Source organism: Neomonachus schauinslandi, chromosome X (genome assembly GCF_002201575.2).
Source record: "Neomonachus schauinslandi chromosome X, ASM220157v2, whole genome shotgun sequence".
NCBI classification, from domain to species: Eukaryota; Metazoa; Chordata; class Mammalia; order Carnivora; family Phocidae; genus Neomonachus; species Neomonachus schauinslandi.
In genome coordinates, this window is record NC_058419.1 from 106,819,253 (window position 1) to 106,843,952 (window position 24,700).

The 24,700-nt window shown below is 38.0% G+C and overlaps 1 protein-coding gene across 1 annotated transcript; it reads left to right on the forward strand.

Annotated features, from left to right (window-relative positions):
* Window positions 1-1,762: 1,762 nt before the first annotated feature.
* On the forward strand, window positions 1,763-24,218 carry KLHL15 (kelch like family member 15). The gene is made up of 2 exons (XM_021705537.2): window positions 1,763-2,604; window positions 18,870-24,218. The coding sequence occupies exons 1-2, from the start codon at window positions 1,900-1,902 to the stop codon at window positions 19,977-19,979; spliced, it is 1,815 nt and encodes a 604-aa protein (XP_021561212.1). The 5' UTR covers window positions 1,763-1,899; the 3' UTR covers window positions 19,980-24,218.
* Window positions 24,219-24,700: the final 482 nt, after the last annotated feature.

Below are 24,700 nucleotides of genomic sequence, written 5' to 3' on the forward strand. Positions count from 1 at the left end.
CAGTGATAGCCTACTCACAAGAGTGGAGAAGTAGTGCTTTTCGCATGGCCGTGGAAGCTGCCTTTTCACTGCCAAATCCAGGGTGCAGAGGGGATTCCCGAAAGGCACATACCTCCATGCCTAACATAATGCCGGAGGCGCTCGTGCAGCAAGCAGAGGAGGAGGCATTGGTAATAGAGTGGGGAGATTGGAAAGGAAAGCATTTGGGAGATTGGGTCTAATACCAGAAGGTCTAAGCTGGAAAAGGATGGAAAGTAAAGTTTGGAAATGATAGGCCAAGTGACAAGAGAGGCAAAGGTTAAGCTAGAGTGAAAAGTTGACAGTTTAGATTTTAGATGGGGACCGGTTTTAGATTGTGGTGAGACCCAGCAGGTATGGAAATACGGTTTTAAAATGGAGTAAGGGGAGAGGTTGTAGGAGTTGAGGCGACCAGGAAAATTGGACTTCGTGGGTTTTGTACAAGTGATCTTATGTGAACATTGAAGAGGTGGAGAACATGAGCCTTAGCTGGCTGCCGAAGTTGTCTGTGAATGTGCCGGCGAGAGTCATTGATCAGGATGTGGGTAAGTGATCAGTGAGAAGGAGCAATAGAAGATGGATTTTTATCTGAGCGAAAGGCCATGTTTTAGAAAAAGGACAGTAGAAACCTAAAAGAAGACTTAGAAGGTAGATTTAATAAGCTATCAAAGAGTATTTTTTTGTATTTAAATCTGACTGTGGAGAAAACTTTGTGACCGGCAGGAGCTGGTAGGGGAGTTTGTTGACTCTGAAGCCTGGTTCCACAGGGCACAGACTAAAGGGTGGGGAGGGAACTGGGGGGTGGAGGGCGGAGCTGTGTGAGGGTGAGAGGCGAGGATAAGCGGCCCTTGGCCTGGCCAGCAGCCTGGGAGGGAGGGTAGTTGTGTGAAAAGGAGAAAATTACTTTGCTTCATAAACCAGTCTAAGAAACTGAATTCGTTTATTCTGCTTAGGAGATCTCATTATCATTCCACTATCTTGGCTTCATTTCTCGGATATGCAAAAATGTGGTTTCATTCCCTTCAAAAATTGTATATTTATATTTTAAATATATAAGCAATGTGTGATCACTTTTTTAGAATAAGGTTAATGAGGTAAGTAAAAAGGAAAAGGAGTAAACCTCAGTTTCTTGAAATCTTACCACCTGGGGATATCATTTTGGTATATATTCCTCCAGACTTTTCTCCTCTCAATGTACACATGTGTATTTAATTTTGGAAAATACACCGAGTAAACTGCAGTTGTCTGCTTCATTGTTTTTTCACATAACAATACCTAATAAACATCCTTTGTCAGAATAGGTAGATTGCTGCCATCGTTTTTAGTTGTTACGGTAATCCATTAGAGAACTACACCACATTTATTTAATAATCTGTTGTTGGGCTTTTGAATGTTTTCCGGTTTTTTATTATAAGTAAGGCTAGAACGAAAAATCTTGTGTGTACAATTTGGCATATTTATCTGATTATTTCCTTTGGGTAAGTTCCCAGGTTTTTTCAAGGTCAACAGTGGTACTCTTTGGTTCAATTTCTTTTTCGTTGCTTTTTCTCATAATTTAGCATTTGGCTGAAAAATCCTTTTTGTGTTGATAATTTGGGGACATATTGAAATATATTTGGTGAACAGTGTAAAATCAGTGGGCTAGGCATATATTGTTTGTAAGATATGCAATAGACTTTTTTCCCCAGGTAGGGAAGCCAAAAACATTAGCCTGCAAACCTTTAGATTGTCTTCTCCCAAAGGGCTTGTACATTTAAGACTTAGGCAGTGGAATTGAGATAATTATGAAAAATTGCTTAAGCTCTTAAGTTAATAATGTCTTCAGAATGCATGCAAATGATTAACACAGTTTTCTTTGATTACCTTTTTTCCAGGTGATTCATGGCAGGGGACGTGGAAGGATTCTGTTCCTCCATCCATGACACCAGTGTCTCTGCTGGGTTCAGAGCACTGTATGAGGAGGGATTGCTTCTTGATGTCACTCTGGTTATTGAAGATCATCAGTTCCAGGCCCATAAAGCACTCTTGGCCACCCAGAGTGATTACTTCAGAATTATGTTTACTGCAGACATGAGGGAGCGAGATCAGGACAAAATTCATTTAAAAGGTCTAACTGCTACTGGTTTCAGCCACGTCCTTCAATTTATGTATTATGGAACTATAGAACTAAGTATGAATACTGTTCATGAGATCCTTCAGGCTGCCATGTATGTTCAACTTATAGAAGTGGTGAAGTTCTGCTGCTCTTTTCTATTAGCGAAAATCTGCTTAGAAAATTGTGCAGAAATTATGAGACTCTTAGATGATTTTGGTGTAAACATCGAGGGAGTCAGGGAGAAGTTGGACGCCTTTCTGCTAGACAACTTTGTGCCACTCATGTCCAGGCCTGACTTCCTGTCTTACCTGAGCTTTGAGAAGCTCATGTCTTATTTGGATAATGATCATCTGAGCAGGTTCCCAGAGATAGAGCTGTACGAGGCTGTGCAGTCTTGGCTGCGGCATGATAGAAGACGCTGGAGACATACCGATACCATCATTCAGAACATCAGGTTTTGTTTGATGACCCCATCCAGTGTTTTTGAGAAGGTTAGTGCATTTGAAAGCAATAGACAGGACTCATCGTTTAGTTAAGACAGTATGTTTTTATAGGTAAGATTCCCAGGCTTGCTCAGGAGCAAAAAGAATAGTTTATAAGAATAACTAATGGATAAGCAGTCTAATTTGTTGTAGCTTGTGCATTTAGGTTTTTAAAAACACATTTTGTGGGTGAAAGATGAACCAGGTAGGTAGTAGAGTAGTTTTGTTTTGAAAGTACTTCTAAAGTTGAAGCATAATTATTTAACCCAAAATATTCCTAGTTTGCTTTAGCTTTTCTTTCCACAAAGTAATTAAATCTGAACTGGGTCAGGTTAGCTCTGTTTCTAAAAATTAATTTAAGTAATACATGCTGAAATTAGAGTTGAGAGGAGTTTTTGTAGTTTTGAATGATGTACATTAAGGCAGTTTCGTATTCCTCTAAAATGTAGTGAGTAAACATAGAATAGCTCTTGAAAAGCAGTAGGCCCTAGTGGTGATGCTTCCCTACCCTTACCTAGTTGATTTTCTTCCCTACTCTTAAGTAGTTCTGTTTTTCCTCTGTTGCACTATGAATACTAACAATTTAACCATGAAGACATGTTTATGTCTAAAACCATTGTTTTGGCATTTCTAACTAAATAGACTATAAATCCTCTGCCTACGTTGATCAAACATCCCTGTGCACATTTTACCATGTAATAGTTCTGCTATCTGAAAAATAGTCTTTCTCCAAAACAACCTTGGCCTTTTTGCATGAAAGCATATTTCATTTTTATATCAGAGTCTCACTTGTGATCCTTTCTTGCTGAAAGGAAAGAAAGCAGTTTCAGTAATTGCTTAATTGGTTTCTAATCACATGGTTACCTCTGGGGCTCTGTTTACCTCTTGCATCTTTTTTTCTTTCTAGAAAGCACACTTAAAGCTTTGGTTCGACACCCTTCATGTTAAATAGTTCTTCAGCTTTAGTTACCACACCTGGTGATTAAAATACAATATTTGCAAAGGAGGGCTGTTTACACCGTTTGAAAAATAAACAGATTTGTGCCTTCAGATAGCACTCAGCAGCCTGGCATGTTTCTCCCCCCCCCCCCCCCCCAAATCCTGTGGAACGTCATTAACTTATACTTTCAATAGAGAACCCAATTTTATGGGATTTTATCTTTATTCTCAGAATATACTTGATCTGGCAGACATAATTGAAACTAAAGAATACATTTCTTAATTACTTTTTGTTGGGTGACAATCGGCCCCACATCAACTATGTAAATCATTTGTCTCTGATTTGATTTTTTTCCTTACTATTGTTTTTATTGCTCTCTTTCCTTGGGGAATCCTGTTTTGTCTTTATACATTAAATGCAATTGCACTCCCACTACTAAAACAAAAACCCTCCAACTTTAGTCTAGATGGAAGTACTGGTGAAATAAATAAAATTTCTCCTTCTGTGGGACAATATGGAATTGTTAGCAGTAAATGATTTTTAAGTGCTGAGTGCCAAGCCTTTTTATATTCTAATTACCAGTTCAAGCTGGTCAATAGTGGCAGTGGCTGAAGTGAAAGTTAATACCATTGGGTAGTTTTGTAAATTATATGAAACATCACTTGTACCTTCTGATGGATTTTGTTTGCTTAAATAGCATAGGAGGTGGTTATTCACCACTGGCCAGGTATTGGGTAGATCTCAGAATAAAAATGTTAAGGTTTCCTTCTTGAGTTAATTTCTTAGGAAAACTTAATAAGGCCCTGGTCACAGAGGAATCTTTATTTTTTGTAATATAGTAGAAATTTTTTAGTTTTATTTTAGTAATACTGGTAAGATAAATGGAAGGTAGTCAGTGACTCTTGTCTTAGCGATGTATGAGAGTTAATGCTTATCAAAGGAATCTGGCTTTCTCTTAAAATTCCAATGGAGTTTAACATACATTGTAATATTAGTTTCAGGAGGGATGTATGGCTTTCTAAATTTTGAAAACACTAGGCAGATTTTTGAGAGCTTATCTCTAGAAATAAAACTTCATAAACCAAACTAAAATGGAAAATTGGGTTGGGAAATAAGAATTTGAACTATTTTGCACCATACTAATTTGAGCTCCCTTGAAAATAGGGCCCATCTATTTTTCCTTTACTTAGTACGCTGCAGGTCTCAAACAAAGCCATTTTTTTTTTTTTTTTAAGATTTTATTTATTTGACAGAGAGAGACAGCGAGAGCAGGAACACAAGCAGGGGGAGTGGGAGAGGGAGAAGCAGGCTTCCCGCCAAGCAGGGAGCCCGATGTGGGACTCGATCCCGGGACTCCGGGATCATGACCTGAGCCGAAGGCAGACGCTTAACGACTGAGCCACCCAGGCGCCCCAAACAAAGCCATTTTAATATCCATTATATATGCACGGTGACAGAAAGGGCACAGAAATAAAGACATGTTACATCTGTGCTCGTCCTTTTTTAGTACAAGAATCTACATGGGAAAGGTGTAGGCAGTTTTGATTTGTGGTTTTATCCTATAGGCTGAAATTTAGAGAAATGGAATATTGATAGGCACTTTTTATTTTTAGCTTTAAATTATTAAAAACTTATGACTTTCTAAACATAAAGGATCCGAAAGAATAGTGGAATGATCACCCATAAACATATCCTGTAGGTTAATATTGTTATCATCTTGCCACATTGGCTTTAAGCTATGTAAAACCATTTCAAAGAATGTTGTAGACATTATGATACTTCATCCCTCACTGCTTGATCGAGCAGCTCATCTCCCAAGAGTGAGGAAATTCGACATAACCATAATACCATTGTTGAAATTAACAGTCATTCCTTAGTGTCATGTAATAGGCACTTCATTTTCTGATTTTTCTCATTTGTCCCCTAAATGTCTTTTTTTTAGCTGTTTTATTTTTTAAGGATTTAATCAAGGTTCATACAGTATATTGGGTTATTATGTCTCCCTTTGAATCTAGAACTGTCTCTCCTTTTTCTTATGAGGATGTTCAAACATAAAAAGTTGGAAGAGTAGTATAATGGATACCTGTGTAGCTGTCACCTAGATTCAAGAACTGTTAACATTTTACCATATTTGCTTTATCTAGATCTTTTTTTCTTTGCTGAACCTTCAGAAATAATTGCAAACATCATAATACTTCATAAAAACTTAAAAACTTAACACGCCTCTCCTACGAATAAGGACTCTTTCCTACCCAAGTTCACTGCCATTCCACCTAAGTGAATTAACAATAATATCATCTAATAGCTAGTCCATATTCAAATTTTCCCATTTCTCAAAATGCCGTAGAATGTAGTCGTTACTTATGCATTGCTTTTGGTTATCACATCTGTCTAATCTTTCTTAATCTAAAACAGTCCCCCACTTTTTTTGAGAACGATAAGATCACTGATTGTCTTAGTGTGTTCCATATTCTGGATTTATCAGAGTATTTCTTTGTGTTGGTATTAACTTAGTTCCTCTTTTCCTTATGTGTCCTGTTAACACATCTACTTTTCAGCATTGTGTTTTTTCAGGAACAGTTACAGGAAAATATTGTAATGCCAAAGAAGTCTTGGCACTTAGTAACTCTAATCAAACTTAGAATTTACAGTCTTTTTTTGTATTAGGAGGCTAAGTAGCCCGATCCTATGACTAAGGTAATCAAGAGTTTTATTCGTAGTATTCTGTTAGATTTGTTTTAGAGTCTTAAAATTTCCCTCCTTTAAAAAAAACCCAAAAACCGAGAACCTTTCCATTCAATTTAATGAGATTAAAACCAGCTGAAGTCAGGATCAACAGATTACTCTCTATAATAAAGAAATTAGTGTATATCTGTGACTCTAGAACTGCGCTGTTCAATACAGTTACTGCTTGTGGCTACTGAATACTTGAAATGTGGCAAGTCTGAATTGAGATTTCAAAACTTAGGATGACAAAAGGGTGTAAATGATCTCATTACTCATTTTTATGTTGATTATAGTTTGAAATGATATTTTGGGTATACTGGGGTAAATAAAATACATTATTAAAATCAACTTCACCTTTTTACTTTTTTAAATGTGGCTACCAGAAAGTGTAAAATTAATCATTGGCTCACATTTGTGGCTCTTTATATTTCTGTTGCACAGCGCTGCTCTAGAAGTTCAAGGAGTGAGCTGTTTATTAGAAACTCTCTGAATATGCGTACGGTCAACAGCCCTTCTCACATATTAAACTCTTCTGGTTTCTCAGCCATTCGAGATGTTCTGCACAGTTTAGTGTTAAATGAGCTTACCTACCTAACTATTCTGTAGAGTGGCTGATGAAGTTAACTTGAGCGTGGCATCTCTTTGTCAGGATCCTTACCCTGGCCTCGGGAAAATAAAAAGCAAGTGAACAAAGCTTGGTGGAAGGAACCTGTATAGACTTTAATTCTTTGGTAGTAACTTTTGAACAGATCTGAGCAGAGGCTTCACAGTGAGGGAACTGGGCATTTCCGGCTCTCACCAGGGAATAGCCCTCCTTCATTGTAGGGACCTGAATCTCGCCCTCTAGCTATGCCGAAATCTTGGAGTTTATTCTTCTGCAGTATCTTTCCCCCTCATCCTCTACTTTTCTCCCCAGCTGAAAACAGTCTTAACTTTTGTACTGAGTACTCTATGGGACTGTCACCAAAGAGCTCATGGCTTCCAAATTTCCTCACGGAGTTCCTTAGAAACAATGATTCTCCTTACATGAATACCTTATATATGTCAGATTGTGCCTCAAGTGCTCTATACAAAGGTAGAGTCTACAGGTTATTTCCATTTTATAGGTAAGAAAACAGACTCAGAAAGGTTAGGAATCTTACCCCAGAACAAGTGGTATTGCTCAGAGTGGAACCCAGGTCTGCTCACTTCCCAGTCCAAGGGCTTCCTATGATAGCTGCTAGAGCAGGGAGGGAGAGGACCCTGAGGTGCAGAAGCATGCACTTAACCCTCTGGCCCACTTCGGTCGTTTAGAAGTTGTTGTGTAGTCATGAAAATTCCAATGTGTTTGCATGAACAAAATATAGCCTGAGAAATTTAATGGCACTGAAAAAGGTACAAGGTGTGGGAAAACGTGCAGATGTGCAAGCCCAATTCTGGGGATTTCAATGTATAATCAAAGAAAGCTAAAAATAAATTTAAGGATCTTGTCCTTTTAATATAGTTGTTGAAGAGTTCTTAGGATTCCTTTTATCTATAGTGGATTTTTAAACTAGACTTCATTTTCAGTTTTTACTGACACAGATGTCTGTGGAGTGTTTTTTTGTTTGTTTTTACTAGCTCTGAGGGTCTTTGCATCTGTTAACAGAGATAAGGCCTGACATTGGTCATTTTGAATTTCAGGGATGTGAGGATTTAAATAGTTTAAACCTTGCTTTCTTTGGTCTTTCGGTTTTTAAAAAAAATTATTGCGTTATTGAAAACATTTTATGAAGTAAATGTATGTTTGGTAAAATGCTATTATACTTCTTTTGTATAAAAAAGATCTTTTTAGCAAAATTGTTAAATTATTCATTAAAATACCCATATGTTGATTTTTAGTACAGTGACATTTTAATATTTTTGAACCTAGGGCATCTTCAGTATCGTAAATATGCATGAGGTAAAAGCATACCAGTGATCCCCTTAGAAATTGTATTAATCATAATCATAAAATCTTCCAATTTTTCAAAAGGAAAATCTTTTCAGTCCTGTAAAGATTAAAAAAAACACATTTGTTCAGCTTATAATTAGGCTTTTACAGTTGGTTTTTCATTGGCTGTTCAGTAAGGGAGCAGATTATAAAGATGTATTCTGCTTTATTCCTAATGTTTTGTAAACTAGCTCGTGATATTCAGACTCCCTAGTGTGCTTTTTTTCCCTCATATATTAAATGTAATTCATCATATTCCCCCAAATTTGGATTTATGGAACTTCTTTTTAAAAGATTTTATTTATTGGGCGCCTGGGTGCCTCAGATGGTTAAGCGTCTGCCTTCGGCTCAGGTCATGATCTCAGGGTCCTGGGATCGAGTCCCGCATCGGGCTCCCTGCTCCTTGGGAGCCTGCTTCTCGCTCTGTTTCTCTCTCTCTCTCATGAATAAATAAATAAAATCTTTAAAAAAAAAAAAGATTTTATTTATTCACTTGAGACACAGAGATACAGAGAGGGAGAGAGAGAGCATGAGCAGGGAGAGAGGCAGAGGGAGGAGGAGAAGCAGGCTCCCCGCTGAGTCAGGAGCCTGATGTGGGGCTCGATCCCAGGACCCTGGGATCATGACCTGAGCCGAAGGCAGATGCTTAACCATCTGAGCCACCCAGGCACCCCAGATTTATGTAACTTTTAAAGAGCAAAGCTAATGTTTTAGTGAGAAAAAAGTTCTCTTTTACTGAGAATATTTTTGGATTTAACCGTTACCTGCATTTTATGAAAGCTTGTTATAGAAACTTTTACAACTTTGAGATAATTTTGATAGTCTGCTGAAAAAAAAACACAGCTTCATTATTAGTAAAAATTAATTCTAGGATCAGAATTAAAAAATGCTTCAGAAGAGCTTCCAAATACTTTTTTAAAAAAGTCTTTAACTTAAGGTGCAGAATTTGTGGCTTTAAAAGCTACATGTTAAAATGGGGATAAGGTGTCTTGTACTCACCTTGAAAGGGAAAGAACTCAAGGATTAACAAATTAAGTGTCCAAGTATACCTTGGATACTTAAGAACATTAGGAGCGGGGCGCCTGGGTGGCTCAGTTGGTTAAGCAACTGCCTTCGGCTCAGGTCATGATCCTGGAGTCCCAGGATCGAGTCCCGCATCGGGCTCCCTGCTCGGCGGGGAGTCTGCTTCTCCCTCTGATCCTCCCCCTCTCATGCCCTCTGTCTCCCATTCTCTCTCTCAGATAAATAAAAAATCTTTAAAAAAAAAAAAAAAAGAACATTAGGAGCTCTCAGAACTGCTCTTCACAAAACACTGATAGTCTTCCAAATCGTTTCTCTATTAGCACAGTTGATGTAGATAACATTAACAATGAACTATATGACACATGAGTAAACTGATTGTCCTTAATGTCATGCTTGGATGGTGTGATATTCCAGTTAATTGAGGTACAGACCACTTATAATGACACTGTATGGGTAAGGACACATCTATGTAAAGTGTAGGTGCTATATGCCCTCTAGAATTCCTTTACTTAGGTACTGTGACATGTTTTGACTAATCTAGCACTTGAGCTATCCAAAATTTCTATCCAGCAACCAGACCATTACCTGTAGTGTTACCAGTTTAGCAGAAAACGAAAAAAAAGTTTAATTATTTCTAGTAACTTCAGCTACAGCCAGACAAATCTAGAGGAAAAAACAGAAATTTGTTTCTAACCCTCACCGAAGTACATGAGAAACATAAGCAGTACTGTATTTGACAATACAAATTTTTTTTTTTTTACAAAGCCAGTAACCTAGATTAAAAATGTGAAATTTGGTTAGAGTTCCTAATAAGTCTGAGTTGTTTTTGAAAAAGCTTAAAATCCCCTTCATATATTAAATAGTACCTATACAACTATAAACTTGAAATTGCTTAAATTAACCATCAGCTCACTTGCCCCTTGGAGTGAAAGCACAGACATGAGCAGGTTTTCTGGTGGAAACTAGGTCAATAGGTTAAGCAGACTTTCGCGGTTCACTTAGTGTCTTTTTCTGTATCCATCTCCTTTTTGCCTACCCCTCCTCCCCAGCCCTGTGGACTTGGATGGTTATAATTAACACGTGCACAATTCTTTAAAAATCACCCTGGGTGTTTTCTCCTCAAGTCTTTGGCCTTTTATGTGGAGAAGTAGAGTGCTCTTGTTTTCCACCTTTGACTTGCGTTCATCCCAGGTTCGCAGGTTCCTGAAGGGTGTGGTAATTCAGGGTGTTGACTGCTGTTAGATCCCCTGGGAAAGAGGCTTTGGTGGGTGGTGTATGAAGCAGGAGTTCGCAAATTCAGTCTTGTTGATTTTCCTTTTAAATAAAATAAATGGGAGATGAAAACAAAAGCCTAGAATTGGAAATTAGCCATGAAGTAAAAGTGAAGGAAGAGATGGAGTACAGACAGCTATATTGACTTGTAAAAGGAGACAATTTTTTTTGATGAACGGAGGAAAAAGGAGGGAGAGAAACCAAATGATAAGCAGAAATCCAACAGGATCAGAGAAGTCCTAAAATGGAGACAAGGTTAGCAGCAGGAGAGGAACAAGGGCAAATACTAAGATTTTAGGCTTTAACGTTTTAATTCTCAAATTTAATATTTACTCAGAAAATGTTACATGTGTCATGGGGTGACCCTTGCTCATTCAGAAGTTTTGGGATTAAACCTTTTTGGCTTTCCTTCTGTTTTACCATATTTTTAAATAAAATTATATATTTACATAGTTGAGAGTATTTCCATAAATAGGAAAAACTCCAGAATTTAGTTGTACTATCTAAATATTACTATAATCAAATAATATGGTCTTAAGGGACTTTCTAGACATTACATCATTTTCTACCTTTTAGGCTTGTGCACACTTATTTAACTTCTAGTGGTGTTCTATGACTATTGTGCTGAAATTGGAAGGAGATTAGACTTTCTGAGCATACTTATTTTTGAACTACATATTTTTCACTCTAGAAAAGTTTAAGGGATAGAAGACTAACCAAATTGTGCTGAAACTCATATTAGATAGAGTCTTGAAGAGGGTCCTCTCCCTCACCCCCATTTACGCTGGTTACTTCTGAAGTTCTGTTTGGTAATTTAGACTGTTGCCTGCTTGAAGAAGAGAGGATAGGTAAATCCTTATTAAAATTTGTCTTTACTGTTTGGTATTTGACTGCAATTACAGTATTACTGAGAAGATTTGTGCTTAACAGGAACTGATTTTTTTATAGCCTTATCCTTGGTCATTAACTCAGTTTTTCAGGACAAAGGGATTAATTATAAAGGTATTTTGCACCTAGCTTTTTTGTGATGATTTTAACATAAATCAGTATAAGCTTCAGTTCTGAGCATGATTTTATAAATAGACTTCTCATACCAGGGTGGATGCTTTTGTAATACAGCACATAAAGACTGCTCCACATTTTGCTGAATATCAAAATAATATTAAATGTAGCTGTGTTTCCCAAAGGTTTAATTTGTTTTAGTAACTGCTTTGTTTCTGGATATTTTTTTTTTTGAAGTTTTATTTATTTATTTGACAGAGAGCGCTCAAGTAGGTAGAGCGGTAGATGGAGGGAGAGGGAGAAGCAGGCTCCCCGCTGAGCAGGGAGCCGGATGCGGGGCTCGATCCCAGGACCCTGGGATCATGACCTGAGCCGAAGGCAGAGGCTTAACCAACTGAGCCACCCAGGCGCCCCTGTTTCTGGGTATTTCTTTTGAGCAGATTGGATCATGGAGAGGGGATGATAAAACTGATAGCCAGGACTGTCTTCCTTCCACATGACACCTTATACTCATCATTCTGAAAATTAGGTTATCATTTTTGGATGTAGGAAGGGCCAGAGGTGTCTTCATGCAACTGGTTCCTTTTATAAGGAGAAAATATCTAAGCCAGAGGCTTGTCCATAGTCATACACTGACTTGGGGACAATGTCAAGCCTAAGATCTGGGATCTTTAGTTCAGGGATTATTCCAGTCCCCAGTGGCACCTCCCACCCCCACTGACAGATAAACTAATAAAAGGCATGGGTTTTTGTTTTGTTTTAGTTTAAGTATATTGGGCATTTAAAAAAACATTTTGAAATCAGGTGAAATAGCTGATAATATCTTAAATTGGCTGGCTAAAGGCCTAAAATGATTTTAGACTGTAGCCAGCTATTTTTTCTTAAATATTTTATTTTTCAGTAATTTCTTCACTTAGCGTGAGGCTCAAACTTACAACTCTGAGATCAAGAGTCACATGCTCTACTGGCTTGAGCCAGCCAGGCACCCCAGACTGTAGCCAGTTTTAGTAGATTTTTTAAATTGCAGATTTTTAATCAAATCAAGGTAGTAAGCTCTGTGGAAATGGCTGTTTTAGTTACATTGCCAGTTCTGTTTTAATTCTCAAAATTCAGAGTGGTACATACGAATAAGCTTTAAAAGTTAAAAATTTAATGGATGGATGATGTAACATTTTGACGGTGGAGGGAGAAACATGGAATTTTTGCCCAGTGGTAATGGCTAGCTATTATTTCTTAAACTTAATATATATTTATAGGAACCACATTCAAAATTAATAATTTCTCACATTTTCTCCTTTATATGCACATACACAATTAAACTAAAAGATCAGAGGAAGAAATGGCCAATTTAAGATTTTCAGATCACTGTTTTTAAGAGGTAACAAACTTTAATTTTGTAATCAGCGTAAGAGAAAATGCTTTTTTATAATATTTTTCAGTATCAAAGTAAGAAAAGTGATAATATATTCTAAGTATTAAGACAGCTTTTTTTAATCCTGTGGAAGGATAAGGGAAGTAGTTCTTTAAAACATGAAAAAAATGTCATTTTCCCCCATATCTTGTTTTTGGAAGCACCTGATCTACAGATAAACTGTTATGTGAGGAGAGAATGATGGGAGAAATGCTTAAAAGATGAGCCACATGTTTCTTTTTTGATAGCTCGCTCCATTTACATAGCCCTCCACTTTTTGTTTTAAAGCAGAGTATATCTGTAATTACTTTGTCCAGGATTATCAAAGAGGCATTAATTCTCCATTTCTATAATGAAAGAAGAAACTAATTGTGCTTATCGATATTGTCTGGTTTTAGAGGAAAATCCTAGCTCTGGGAAAAGGGCAAGGTAGATCTAGAGCTTCTAGCTGTGGCAGAGAGGAGGAGCTAAATTTCATTGGTTAGATGTTCTGCGGTATAATCAACTATCTCAAAGGCACAGCTTCCATTGTTGGGGGCCTACAGGTAGAACAGGCTGGATAGAGAGACGTAGCTGTGATGTGAATTTTGACATAGACTTGAAGTAACCTTTAAAACTCTTTGGAACTCGGGATTCAAAGGAACATGATAGAATGAATGGAGAAGAGGACAAAGGGACCCGAGGGATGGGTAGAAAACGAGAGACAGGAAAATGACTGTAAGAAGTTCAGCTGACTCAGTTTGATGGGATCTGTAAGAGCCTGGGTTTGGAAGGTGGAAGGCGGTCACACAGGCCATGGTGCCTCGTCCTTACGTGACGCCAGGACCCCTCTCCGGTGCTCCTGATACACGGTCACACCTGGACTACCTCCACTGGCAGGAATGCTCCCTGAGTCCAGAGGTAAACCGTCCTGACTTAGGGAAAATATGTACCCATGCCCTTCTGACTGCAGTCCTTGTAAAAAAGCCAAGTACAGACCTGTATGGACCCCGAGAAGGGGCAGCTCTATGTTGTGTGTGTATACATACGTTTTCCTCTTGGTGTACTGCCAGCTGTGTAAAACAGTCCGTTTTGAGTTTTTGAAAATATTATACTCTTCTGCGGTTTTTATCATTTGACATTTTGAACATCTGTGTTAGTGCATGTGGATTAACCTTCTTTTTAATGACTGCATATGGTAAAGACTGCATACAAGAGTTTATTCAACCAGTGTCTTATTGCTAGATATTTGAGTTGTTCCCAGTTTCTGTGCTCTTAGAATAATGTGATGAACATCCGTTATCTTGACAGTTCTAATTACAAAGCTTTTCCCTCTGCTGGCCTAAAATCTTCCCTCTAACTTCTGCTGACTGGTCCTGAAAACGGTTGCCATCTTTCTCCTGAGTCTTCTCTTGAGCTTAAACATTCCTCGTCAGTTTTACCATTTTTTTCCGATGGTTTGGATCCCTTTCCCCGGGATGTGGTCCGCTTTGTGATGTCTAAATTGTAGCGATGGAACTTAGCCCTCTTAGCTGTGGTTTCACCAAATAGAGAGGGTGGGATTGTCTGTTTTGATTCAGTCCATGATTTTATTCTGCCATATCCCATTTTTTCGTATTGAGGATAGTCAGTTATAGCTTTACATTTGGAGTTCACGGAGCCCTGGAGCATTTGACAAAAGCTGAGGACTTCCCACCATCTCACCTTACCCCGCCCCCCTCCCCCCCGGAATGCATTAACACAATTATTTCTGCAGTTTTAGGTGGTTCATGGCTCCCTGGTGTTAATCTTTATCATTAGGCTTGTTGATTACTTTGCCAAAGTCATAGGTTCTCTCATTCTCTATCAGTTCTGTTATATCCTCAAACATTCAACTGGAAGCGGTCAAGCCTTGGCATTGCTGGATGAGTCCATGCTGCTTTTCAGCATGTAGGCTTTCTTATCACAAGTGGTATTTTTTAACAATCCAGATCAGCCTCAGGCTAACCAGTCTGCAGTTTGGAAGTCTGGCTTCTAGTCCTTTCCCAGTCTTCATGATTCCACACAGATTACGGAAAGCAATGAAGCAGCCTTTTCTGTGAAGCCTCTCAGGATCCCAGGATGTGATTTTGAGATCACATGACTTGAACCTAGTGAGAATATCTATCTAGTTTTTCTTTTTTTTTCTCAGCCATCTTGGATTTAAGTTTCTTCTTAGTCATTGTGTTTGATCTTCAGATTAGAAAGAACATCCTTAGCCAAGAATGGAAATAAAATAGGAGAAGGCTATTAGTCTTTCTTAATATTACATTAACCACCCCATCCAGGAGGGGCTTCACGTTTGCCTCTACTTCTTTTTACTTTAACCTCTAAGATGCCATTTATTCATTATCTGGCACTTTTTTTTTTTTTAAAGATTTTATTTATTTATTTGACAGAGCGAGACACAGCGAGAGAGAGAACACAGCAGGGGGAGTGGGAGAGGGAGAAGCAGGCCTCCCGCCGAGCAGGGAGCCCGATGTGGGGCTCGATCCCAGGACCCTGGGATAGACCTGAGCCGAAGGCAGACGCTTAACGACTGAGCCACCCAGGCGCCCCTATCTGGCACTTTTTTAAGTCACAGTTCATCCTGAGGCTTTAGCCTTGTTCACAATATTCTTACAGCTCCATTTCACCCTTTGTGATTCTTGTTTTATGTGCTTGTTTTTTTTTTTTTTTACCATCTGTTGTAAGTGGTTTTTTAACATCTGAATCCCAGAAAGCTCTCTGTGCAGCACATCAGATTTTTTAGATACTTTCCCCTTTTCTTCCCTCATCAGTGTGTTTTGCAATTATGCAGTCAGCATTATGCTTCTGAGAGCCTCCAAGCCTTCTTGAGCTTCTTTACACGGTTTCCGATCTTGGAATTGATCCTAATTTTCCTTTAAAAAACTTGAAATCTGTCTATCCAATATGTGCAGCATTCCCCTTCCCTTCTCGATCTCCAAGTGACATGGCTGCTTTAAAGCTTCCTCCTTCTTGCATCTTACTAATCATGTTTTTTTGGGGGAAGATTAGGTCCAGAGTAACAGTTTCTATCCTTTCTCATCTAATTTCTGAGACTGAATTTTTATGCAGACCAAAAACACATCATCAGATGCATCGACTTAAGCTGACACGCCTACAGGTGTCCACTGGTCAGTGGTAGTAGCTAATAACGGCTATTGTTGTACACTGCCACGTGACAGGCACCATACTGTCCTTTTCACGTAGATGATCTTGCCTATCTCCTACCTTAGGGTTATGAGGCATAGTGCTACTATTGTTTTCCCAATAATACAGATGAGGAAATGGCTATAAGGATGTTGAGTCACTTGCCCAAGATCCCACAACTCGTGAGTGCCAAAGTTGGACATTTTCTAAACTGGATTCTTAATCGCCATACTGGGCCGCTTGACGTGGTGCTTAATTACAGTGCTGGACGGGATTCTATTACCTCAAAACCTGTGTAGTTCTCAGGCCACTGGCTGTGCACAGTAGGCACTTAAATATTTAATTTGAGGTTTATGTTTCTTGCTGATTTCCAGGGTATTGCCTTTTAGGTCTTGCAAATAAAAAGATGAGGAAAATGGGTGAGGTACACTACTAGGCAATTCATAGGAGAAATGGAAAGATGAAAAGATGCTCATTTTTCCTAAGCAAATATATTTTTGACGGTTTTAAGAGACCCAGTTTTTAAACGGCAAGACTTTTTGTTTATAAATATGATACATGAAAAAGAATGCAAAGATGTTTGTGAAGTTTCAGAGATAATCGCTGTTAACACAAGCATGCATACACAAAATCTTATTAATCGGGCTACCAGTGTACTGTTGCTTTTCAAAACCCGAATGTATTGTGGACGTCATTCCATGTTACTAAGCACTCAGTGATGACAGCTGTACAGGTTTCCGTTGTTCCTCATAAGAGATTGCAGCTCACTTCATTTCCTTCGTTCTGTACCTTTTTATATGTGAAGTAAAAGTAGAGGGTGAGACTTCAGATCTGCTATTTTTATTATATTATTAGTCTGTTTATTGAAATTACTTCTTTACCATTATTCATTATTTGATCTCTTCCACGCTTAGTGTTTTGCTAGGAAGAATGGGGTTGGATGCCCAGTCATTGTGATCCATACAATTGATTCTTTGTTTCAAGACCATTATACTATCTTTTCTCTGAGAAGGGTCATTAGGCTAATTCGTTGAACATGTATGTTAAGTGTTTTAATAAATGAGTTTGTCATTTAGAGTGTTCTAATGAGTAGTGGAAGCTGTGCAGTAACCTATTGGAAATAGCTTTGGAGCAAGACTGTCCTGGATCAAGGTTCAGATCCCAGCTCTGCCAGTTTTAGTCATGTAAACAATTTGGGCAAGTCACTTAAGGTTCTACGCCTCAATTTTTTCATCAGGAAAATAGGGATGATTATTACTCTCTCAGGAATAATTTAACTTGAGATATCACACATAAAGCCCCAGTGCAGTATTGACGTCCGTTTTTTCTCTTTTACGTAGTAAGACAAGGAATTCTCAACCTTTTTTGTGCCGTTTACCCTTTTGCTAGCCTGGTGAAACCCACAGAAGGACCCCTCAGAATAATGATTTAAAATCCATAAAGTTAAATGCTTGGGATTACAAAGAAAGCAAATTATATTGAAATACAGTTACCAATATACTTAAAACACATTTGTGGTCCTTTCTGTTTCCAGCAGGTTTTGGGCCAAGGTGGGGAGTGAATGAGAAAGCTAGGAAAGAGGGAGGAAAACAAGGAGATGTAGGAAAAGGAAGCTCCTAAATAAATATGCCTGGTGCCAGCTCCCTCCCAAGCAGTCACCCCGGATTCCCCAGAGGCTCCTAGAGCTTTCCACGTCCGCATCCTCCCAGCAGTTCAGATTGATCACCAGTGAAGTGAATGTCTCTCCAGTGTCCCTTAGTGACACCACTCTCCAGAGCGCCCCAAGTCTAAATCCTCAGATCACTTCGAGCCCTGACTTTTGCACCCTATCGCTACTTCACGTCAGTCACGCACTTCTGCCCATTTGCTCTCTCAATATCTGATTTTCCCGTCGAAATGGAAGACTCTCGCCTTGCCATTATGGTAACAGGCTTTTTCTTCATGGTTGTTCAGCTTCCTACCTCTTCCACAAGGGAGCCTGTCAGTGTTTTGGGCCAGTTTGGTATGTTTCAGATCTTCAGGTCTGCAGCACTCAAAGATGGGCTGTACACTCTCATTGCCAACCGTCAACCGCCTCATTTATTTGTTGGCAAATCTGTATTTTCATTTCCCCAGACATATTCGAAGTTCTTTGAGGAAACAGACCCCATCTTATACTTAACATTTTTATCTCCCTATAGAACTTAGCACAATACTTAAAATTGCTTCATAAGATCTTGGTGACAAAAAATCATCACAGTGGGGTAGTTCCAGCTCCAAAAACAAAGAGGAAAAAATTGGACCTCGTCACCTGGATTATGGTTGTAGGAGTTGCTGATATCCGACCAAGTCTTTATATCAAAAACCTACTGAGAATTTCGTGTCTGTTTAAATTTTTACTAACTCACTAACTTGATTGCCCAAGTTATTCAGTCACGGTTGCTCTTACAGTGTTCCTTGTGGTTAAGGAAACCATGGCCGTGATTCCCTCTACTGTGAAACCTGTTTGTCCTCATAATCACCACTTGTATCCCAGGGCCTGACATAGAATAGATGATTAGTACATTTTGTTAGAGGAGTTTAGCTTGTTCCTGGAAAATAACTTGCTTACTTTAAAAGGCTTGGGGATGTGCATAGATTATTATAAAAACAAATATGATGATAGCTTTGTTTAAAAAAGAAGTATGTGATCTTAACAGGAAAAGCAGTTTTAGTACAGTAAGCCTCAAATCATACACTAATCACCTTAGTTGGCTTTGATATCTTGTTTGCCGTTGATGCTCTTTCTTTTGGTTAAATTCTTCTACTTGTATTCTTAGGTTAAGACATCCGAATTTTACAGATACTCCCGACAGCTGCGCTATGAAGTTGACCAAGCACTGAATTACTTTCAGAACGTCCACCAGCAGCCTTTGTTGGACATGAAATCAAGCCGCATCCGCTCTGCCAAACCCCAAACTACAGTATTCCGAGGAATGATTGGACATAGCATGGTTAACAGTAAAATCCTTCTCTTAAAGAAACCAAGAGTCTGGTGGGAACTGGAGGGCCCCCAAGTTCCTCTGCGCCCAGACTGCCTTGCTATCGTCAATAACTTCGTGTTCTTGTTGGGCGGGGAAGAACTGGGCCCGGATGGCGAATTCCATGCTTCTTCCAAAGTGTTCAGGTATGACCCGAGGCAGAACTCTTGGCTCCGGATGGCAGACATGTCAGTGCCACGTTCAGAGTTTGCAGTTGGTGTTATTGGGAAGTTCATTTACGCTGTAGCTGGCAGAACCAGAGATGAGACTTTCTATTCCACCGAGAGATACGACATCACCAATGATAAATGGGAATTCGTGGATCCTTATCCAGTTAACAAATACGGACATGAAGGGACAGTGCTCAATAACAAGTTGTTTATCACTGGTGGAATCACCTCATCTTCCACCTCCAAACAAGTGTGCGTGTTCGACCCCAGTAAAGAAGGGACCATAGAGCAGCGGACCAGGAGAACGCAAGTGGTTACCAACTGTTGGGAGAATAAGAGCAAAATGAATTACGCAAGATGCTTTCACAAGATGATTTCTTACAACGGCAAGCTTTATGTCTTCGGTGGTGTTTGTGTGATCTTGAGGGCCTCTTTTGAGTCTCAGGGATGCCCTTCCACAGAAGTGTACAACCCAGAGACTGATCAGTGGACCATCTTGGCATCCATGCCAATTGGCAGAAGTGGCCATGGTGTGACTGTGCTGGACAAACAAATAATGGTTCTTGGAGGCCTTTGCTACAATGGTCATTACAGCGATTCCATCCTCACTTTTGATCCGGAAGAAAACAAGTGGAAGGAAGATGAGTACCCGCGGATGCCCTGCAAGCTGGATGGTTTACAAGTGTGCAACCTGCATTTCCCGGAATATATACTGGACGAGGTCAGACGTTGCAACTAATGACATCTTTCTCCCTTTAAAAAAAGCCAAACAAAAAATTTGTTTGTGACAAAGTAGTTAATTAAAAAAAGCATAAAGAAAAACCTCACCAGTTTTACTATCAAAGCCATTGGTCTAGTATCGTAAAAAATTTTTCATTCTGTGCTAGCATCCTTTTTTTTTTTTTTTTTTTTTTTGTCTTTTTAGTGGCCTCAAACTCATGCAGTAAGTTCATTCTAAGCGCTAGCTCTTGAAACTACTTCCAGAAGCAGTTGAATAGAGTGATCCACTTATCTGGGAAGTTGATTTTATGCTTTAAACATTTCTTTCAGATGTCAGCGTAGGAGTCCTGCATCTTCTAAGAGAAGACCTGATAAGTGTCACTGGATGTAATTTTGGTTCCTCTCTCGATCTGAAATCTTTTGGAACGTTTATTTCAGTTTATTACAGTCTGTTAGACCTTTTGGTTTTATGATTTAAGTTTAAAACTCTTGACCTTTTTGCATGGCTTTTTGCTGAAAATGCAAAAATATAAATTTTCTACAAAATTAACTTTTTTATATTCAAAACACTATTTCTAAGCTGCCTTCTCTTACCTGCATTGTGTTAGTGAAAGCATATCCATACTTGCATACATCTTATGAACATATAAGGCACATTTCCTTTTATGCGTGGTTAGGATTCTATATTTTTAAGCTAGTGCACTTGCACACACGGTTTGCCATACTTGTTGAATTTTAGATGTAACGTCTTTTCATGTATTAACATTTTTAGAAAGTTAAAATAACTGGAGTCCTCATTTGGTATCAAAGTAGCCTATCTTCACTCCATACTGATTCAGTAATATTTGAGCTCCGTGTATTCCTGAAACATGTATGGATTTCTGAAAACTAACATTTTATATTTTCTTTTCAAAAGTAAACGTTAGTGTTCCTTATCAATGTATGTCTTGTTTTTGAAAATGTTTTTCTTTGCAGTCTGTTTAATGTTACCCTGTTTTTAGTGAGAATCGGAGTGGTAGACGCAGCCCGGGCCCTGCGGCGCGCAAGCACTTTTAAAGAGCATTTAGGTAATACCAGACTCCTAAATAGAGGCCCCTTGAAAGTAAGTGCAACTCCCATTCTTTACACTCAGTAAGGCTGCTGCATCTGTTATTGAATGGAAAGTAGCAACTCGTGGAAAATTTGAGCTCATTTTTGACGTAGAGGTAAGAAACAGAATTATAATCTTACTGGTCATATCTACTTGTTTATTTAGTACAGAATACTTAATGGCACTGGGGATGTAAGCCCTCAGCCTTTGTTTTATTTACTGAAAGCTACTAGCATGAAGGATAGTAACCTCGAAGTTCAGAACAGATCAAGAATAACTGTTGAAAAGCATTTATATAGTAAGTGTTTTAGGATTAGCCGCGCACCTTTCAACTCTTTAAACTCGAAGGAAGGACGCGTAGTTGACAAGATTAAGCAAGAATAACCAGGGAGTGGATCATTCACATTGATGCCATCTTCTCCTGAGTAGAGTCTCTATCTGATACAGACTAGTTCTACTCTGGCAAAACTTGCCAGGTCTTAGGATATTGGTGCAATATTGCAATGCCTTCTTCTATGGCTGTTGTATAAAATTTCTAGTTTCACCTTTTTCTTTTTTTTTTTTTTTTTTTTTTTGCTGCTGCCACCACTGAACACAAAATGGAAGAGTGAAGTCATGGAAATGTGAAGACTTTTGCTTTGTTTTGTTTTGTTTTGTAATTAGATTAGATAACTATGAAAAAAACACCTGATTTTAAAACTCCAAAACTGGAGGCGTTTGAGTTTAAGAAACAGTCAGGTACACAAGTAGTTTTTGAGAAAGAAAAACAGTGGCGTTGGTTTTAGAAATCAAGTTAATGATATTCTTTTGTATATGAGACTTAAATTTTTATTAAGTGGTTGTGTCATTTGCTTTCACTTTCTAAAAATGGAATTCGGTATCTTGTTTCCCATGGTAATATGGGTAAAAGGCTTTTTCTACCTTTTAAAAATCATTTTACTTTTGAAAGTTAGGAATTAGGTTAGCCATTTAGTTCTTTTTCTAATACATTAGTTGGTTTACTGTTCTGTGTGTGTGCTGTCTTGCTTTAAAGAAAATAACAATAATGTCTTCATTATTTTCCTCATCGTTGTCTTTTGCTGGAAAAGACCGAGACAGGGTACCCCTATCAGGCTTTTACACTTCACACACCAGTGGTGGTTCTCTTTAATTGCTTAGATATGACTTCATAGCCCTACTTAGGGTAAGATCTGGGCAGACAGTTGCGTATTCTTGGTCTTCCATTCTCAAGACACAAGACCAAGATCAAAGTTCATGTTTTAGAAAATTTGTGAAATCTTAACTTGAACTAACTCTGGGTTCAGCTTCACACATAAGTCATGTCTGACCTGATGTTAGCTGTAATCAGTTTTGAGCTTTAAGAATAGTTGCTATTGCTTGGGTTCTGAATGTATTGAGAAAACTCATCCGTTTATATGTAGTGCTAATATAGGTTGTTTTAAATCCATGATTAACTTACATTCCCTTTTAAAATTATGGTTTAATTGCTGAAAGAGATTTATTTTTGTTATACTAAACTATGGAAAGTTTTTCCATAGAATTTTTTTCAAGTTTATTTTTTGTGTGCTTCATTTAGAACCATTTTTGTTTATATACATTATATGTGCTCAAAATAGTGGTTTTAAAAAAATTCAGTCAGATTGGAAACTATACAGTGTAACTGTTGTGATCCTTGTGTGTTTTCACTTTACATTTTAAACAGCAGACTTTACAAAAATAGTCAATCTTCATTAATTTCATCTTAATTAGAAATGTTCTCTTTCATATCTTTGGCCTTCTCAGTTTTGATTTTAGTCTGCTTAAAGAAAATCCTTGCACTACAGCCATTTCATAAAATTCAAGATTCTCACATTGGAGGTTTTATATTGGAAGAAATACTACTGGTTTTAAAAAAAAGCAAAGCTTAATAGAACTATTAGCTTTTCTTGAGACAGCATTCTCTGTGTCCTCATTACTCTGCTCTGTGTGCGTGTTACTCTAATTTGTGAAATATTGACTGAGCCCTTCACTTATCTTTTCTAAAGCAGCACCTTTGGACACCTCATTCTGGGAAGCCTGCTCAAGTCATAGTAAAGGACACACACATTTGTGTGGGGAGAAGTGGTAAAAATGGAGAGTTTTGTCTTAATTACATGAAACTAAGCTTTAAAATATTTTATAACAAATTATTTGAGCTGCATAATCTAAACATGTCAGACGTTCAGTGGGACTATTTTTATATATGTATATGTGGTTGTAGGTCATAACATTTCAGTTTATAATATAAATTGATATTTCAGTTTATAAGCTATCTCTCAGAAAAGACTAGCTCTTTTGAGAATACATAATTTAAAGTTTTAGACTGAAGTAAAACACAACATAGATAATAGTGTAAATTAGATATAACTGAGGGCTATATGGCAGTAAAACTGCTAGTGCCATTTTTCTTTTTTGCCTATTATACATTTTTGATTTTTTTTTTGTACTCTGAACATTTTTAGGGATCATATGTTTGTTCAATCAGATTAGAGTTGGTTTGGGAATAAATATCTTCTAAAAAGAGATTTATCTTAAAAATGAAAGTCCTGAAAAATTAGTTTATTGAGAGTTTATAAAGTCAAATATTCAGTAGACATAGACTGGCATAGGAAAGCTCGTGGAAGTCCTAGCCCTTCAGCTCGTGTACCCGTGCGCCTCGGGTATCGCGTGAGCAACGCCGAGAGAACACCATCAGCTCGGTCTGTTCCCCTCAGTATCCTTGGATTCTCGTTTTACATCTTTGGGAACAACTGCATTAAAAACCTTATTAATCAGTATATCAGTAAGGATTAGGTGTTTGCTTTCTGAAGGAGAGTTCCAGTGAGGTGGTCGGAGAGGTTATTTTCTACCTAACTTGTATATGCCCTCTACCTCTTGGGCATACTTTGTCTATAGAAAAATATTTTGACCTTTAGGTACATTTTGGGCCAGTAGTCAAATAATCCTAGGGCCAATTTAAAAATCTTAGAATAATTTAAGGTTTGCCTTTTATACCTGTTTTGAAAGCCTTTACATTTTTGTCAGGTAATTTTTCCCAAGCCGTGAATATAATCTATTCAAACATGTTTATGCTATCCATTCTGTTTTTAAATTGAAAAAAAATGTTAAAAGTGTTTATGAAGAAAAGTTTAAATAAAATATTTTTAATCTTTAAAATCTATTTTTCTCTTATTATTTGCTATCTTTATGCAACCCGTCACTTTCAGAGTCACTCATGACTTGATTAACAGTATACATTTTGTTTTCCTTCAATGTGCCAAGGAAGTGCCACAAAAATGGGATTTCTACCAATGCTTTCAGCCACAGATTCAAATGAATGCATTAGAGTGAAATTATTTACACTTACATGCAATGGAAATTTTATAATGAAGCCAAGTAATTAAAGTTCCACTAACGCAGAGTTTTGCAGAATGGAAATGCAGTGTAGCGATTTTGTAGGTTTCCTTTAGCATTTATGATTGATTGTTCTTAAAGGCATTTCTGAAATTAGTGAATAGGCAGAAATGAAGCTGCTACCTCACAGGCCCTTGGATATACATCGGCTCGTGTGTGCCTTCTTTAAAATGGACTCCTGAGAAATCTCAGCAGGATTCCCTGGATCCTGGCCTCAAGCCACCTTTCCAGCCTCTTTC

Excerpts from the sequence above, each read along its gene's own strand:
- KLHL15 (XM_021705537.2), top strand. The coding sequence starts at position 1,900 with ATGGCAGGGGACGTGGAAGGATTCTGTTCCTCCATCCATGACACCAGT. Across the intron at positions 2,605-18,869 it reads CATCCAGTGTTTTTGAGAAG|GTTAAGACATCCGAATTTTA; the intron begins GTTAGTGCATTT and ends TTGTATTCTTAG.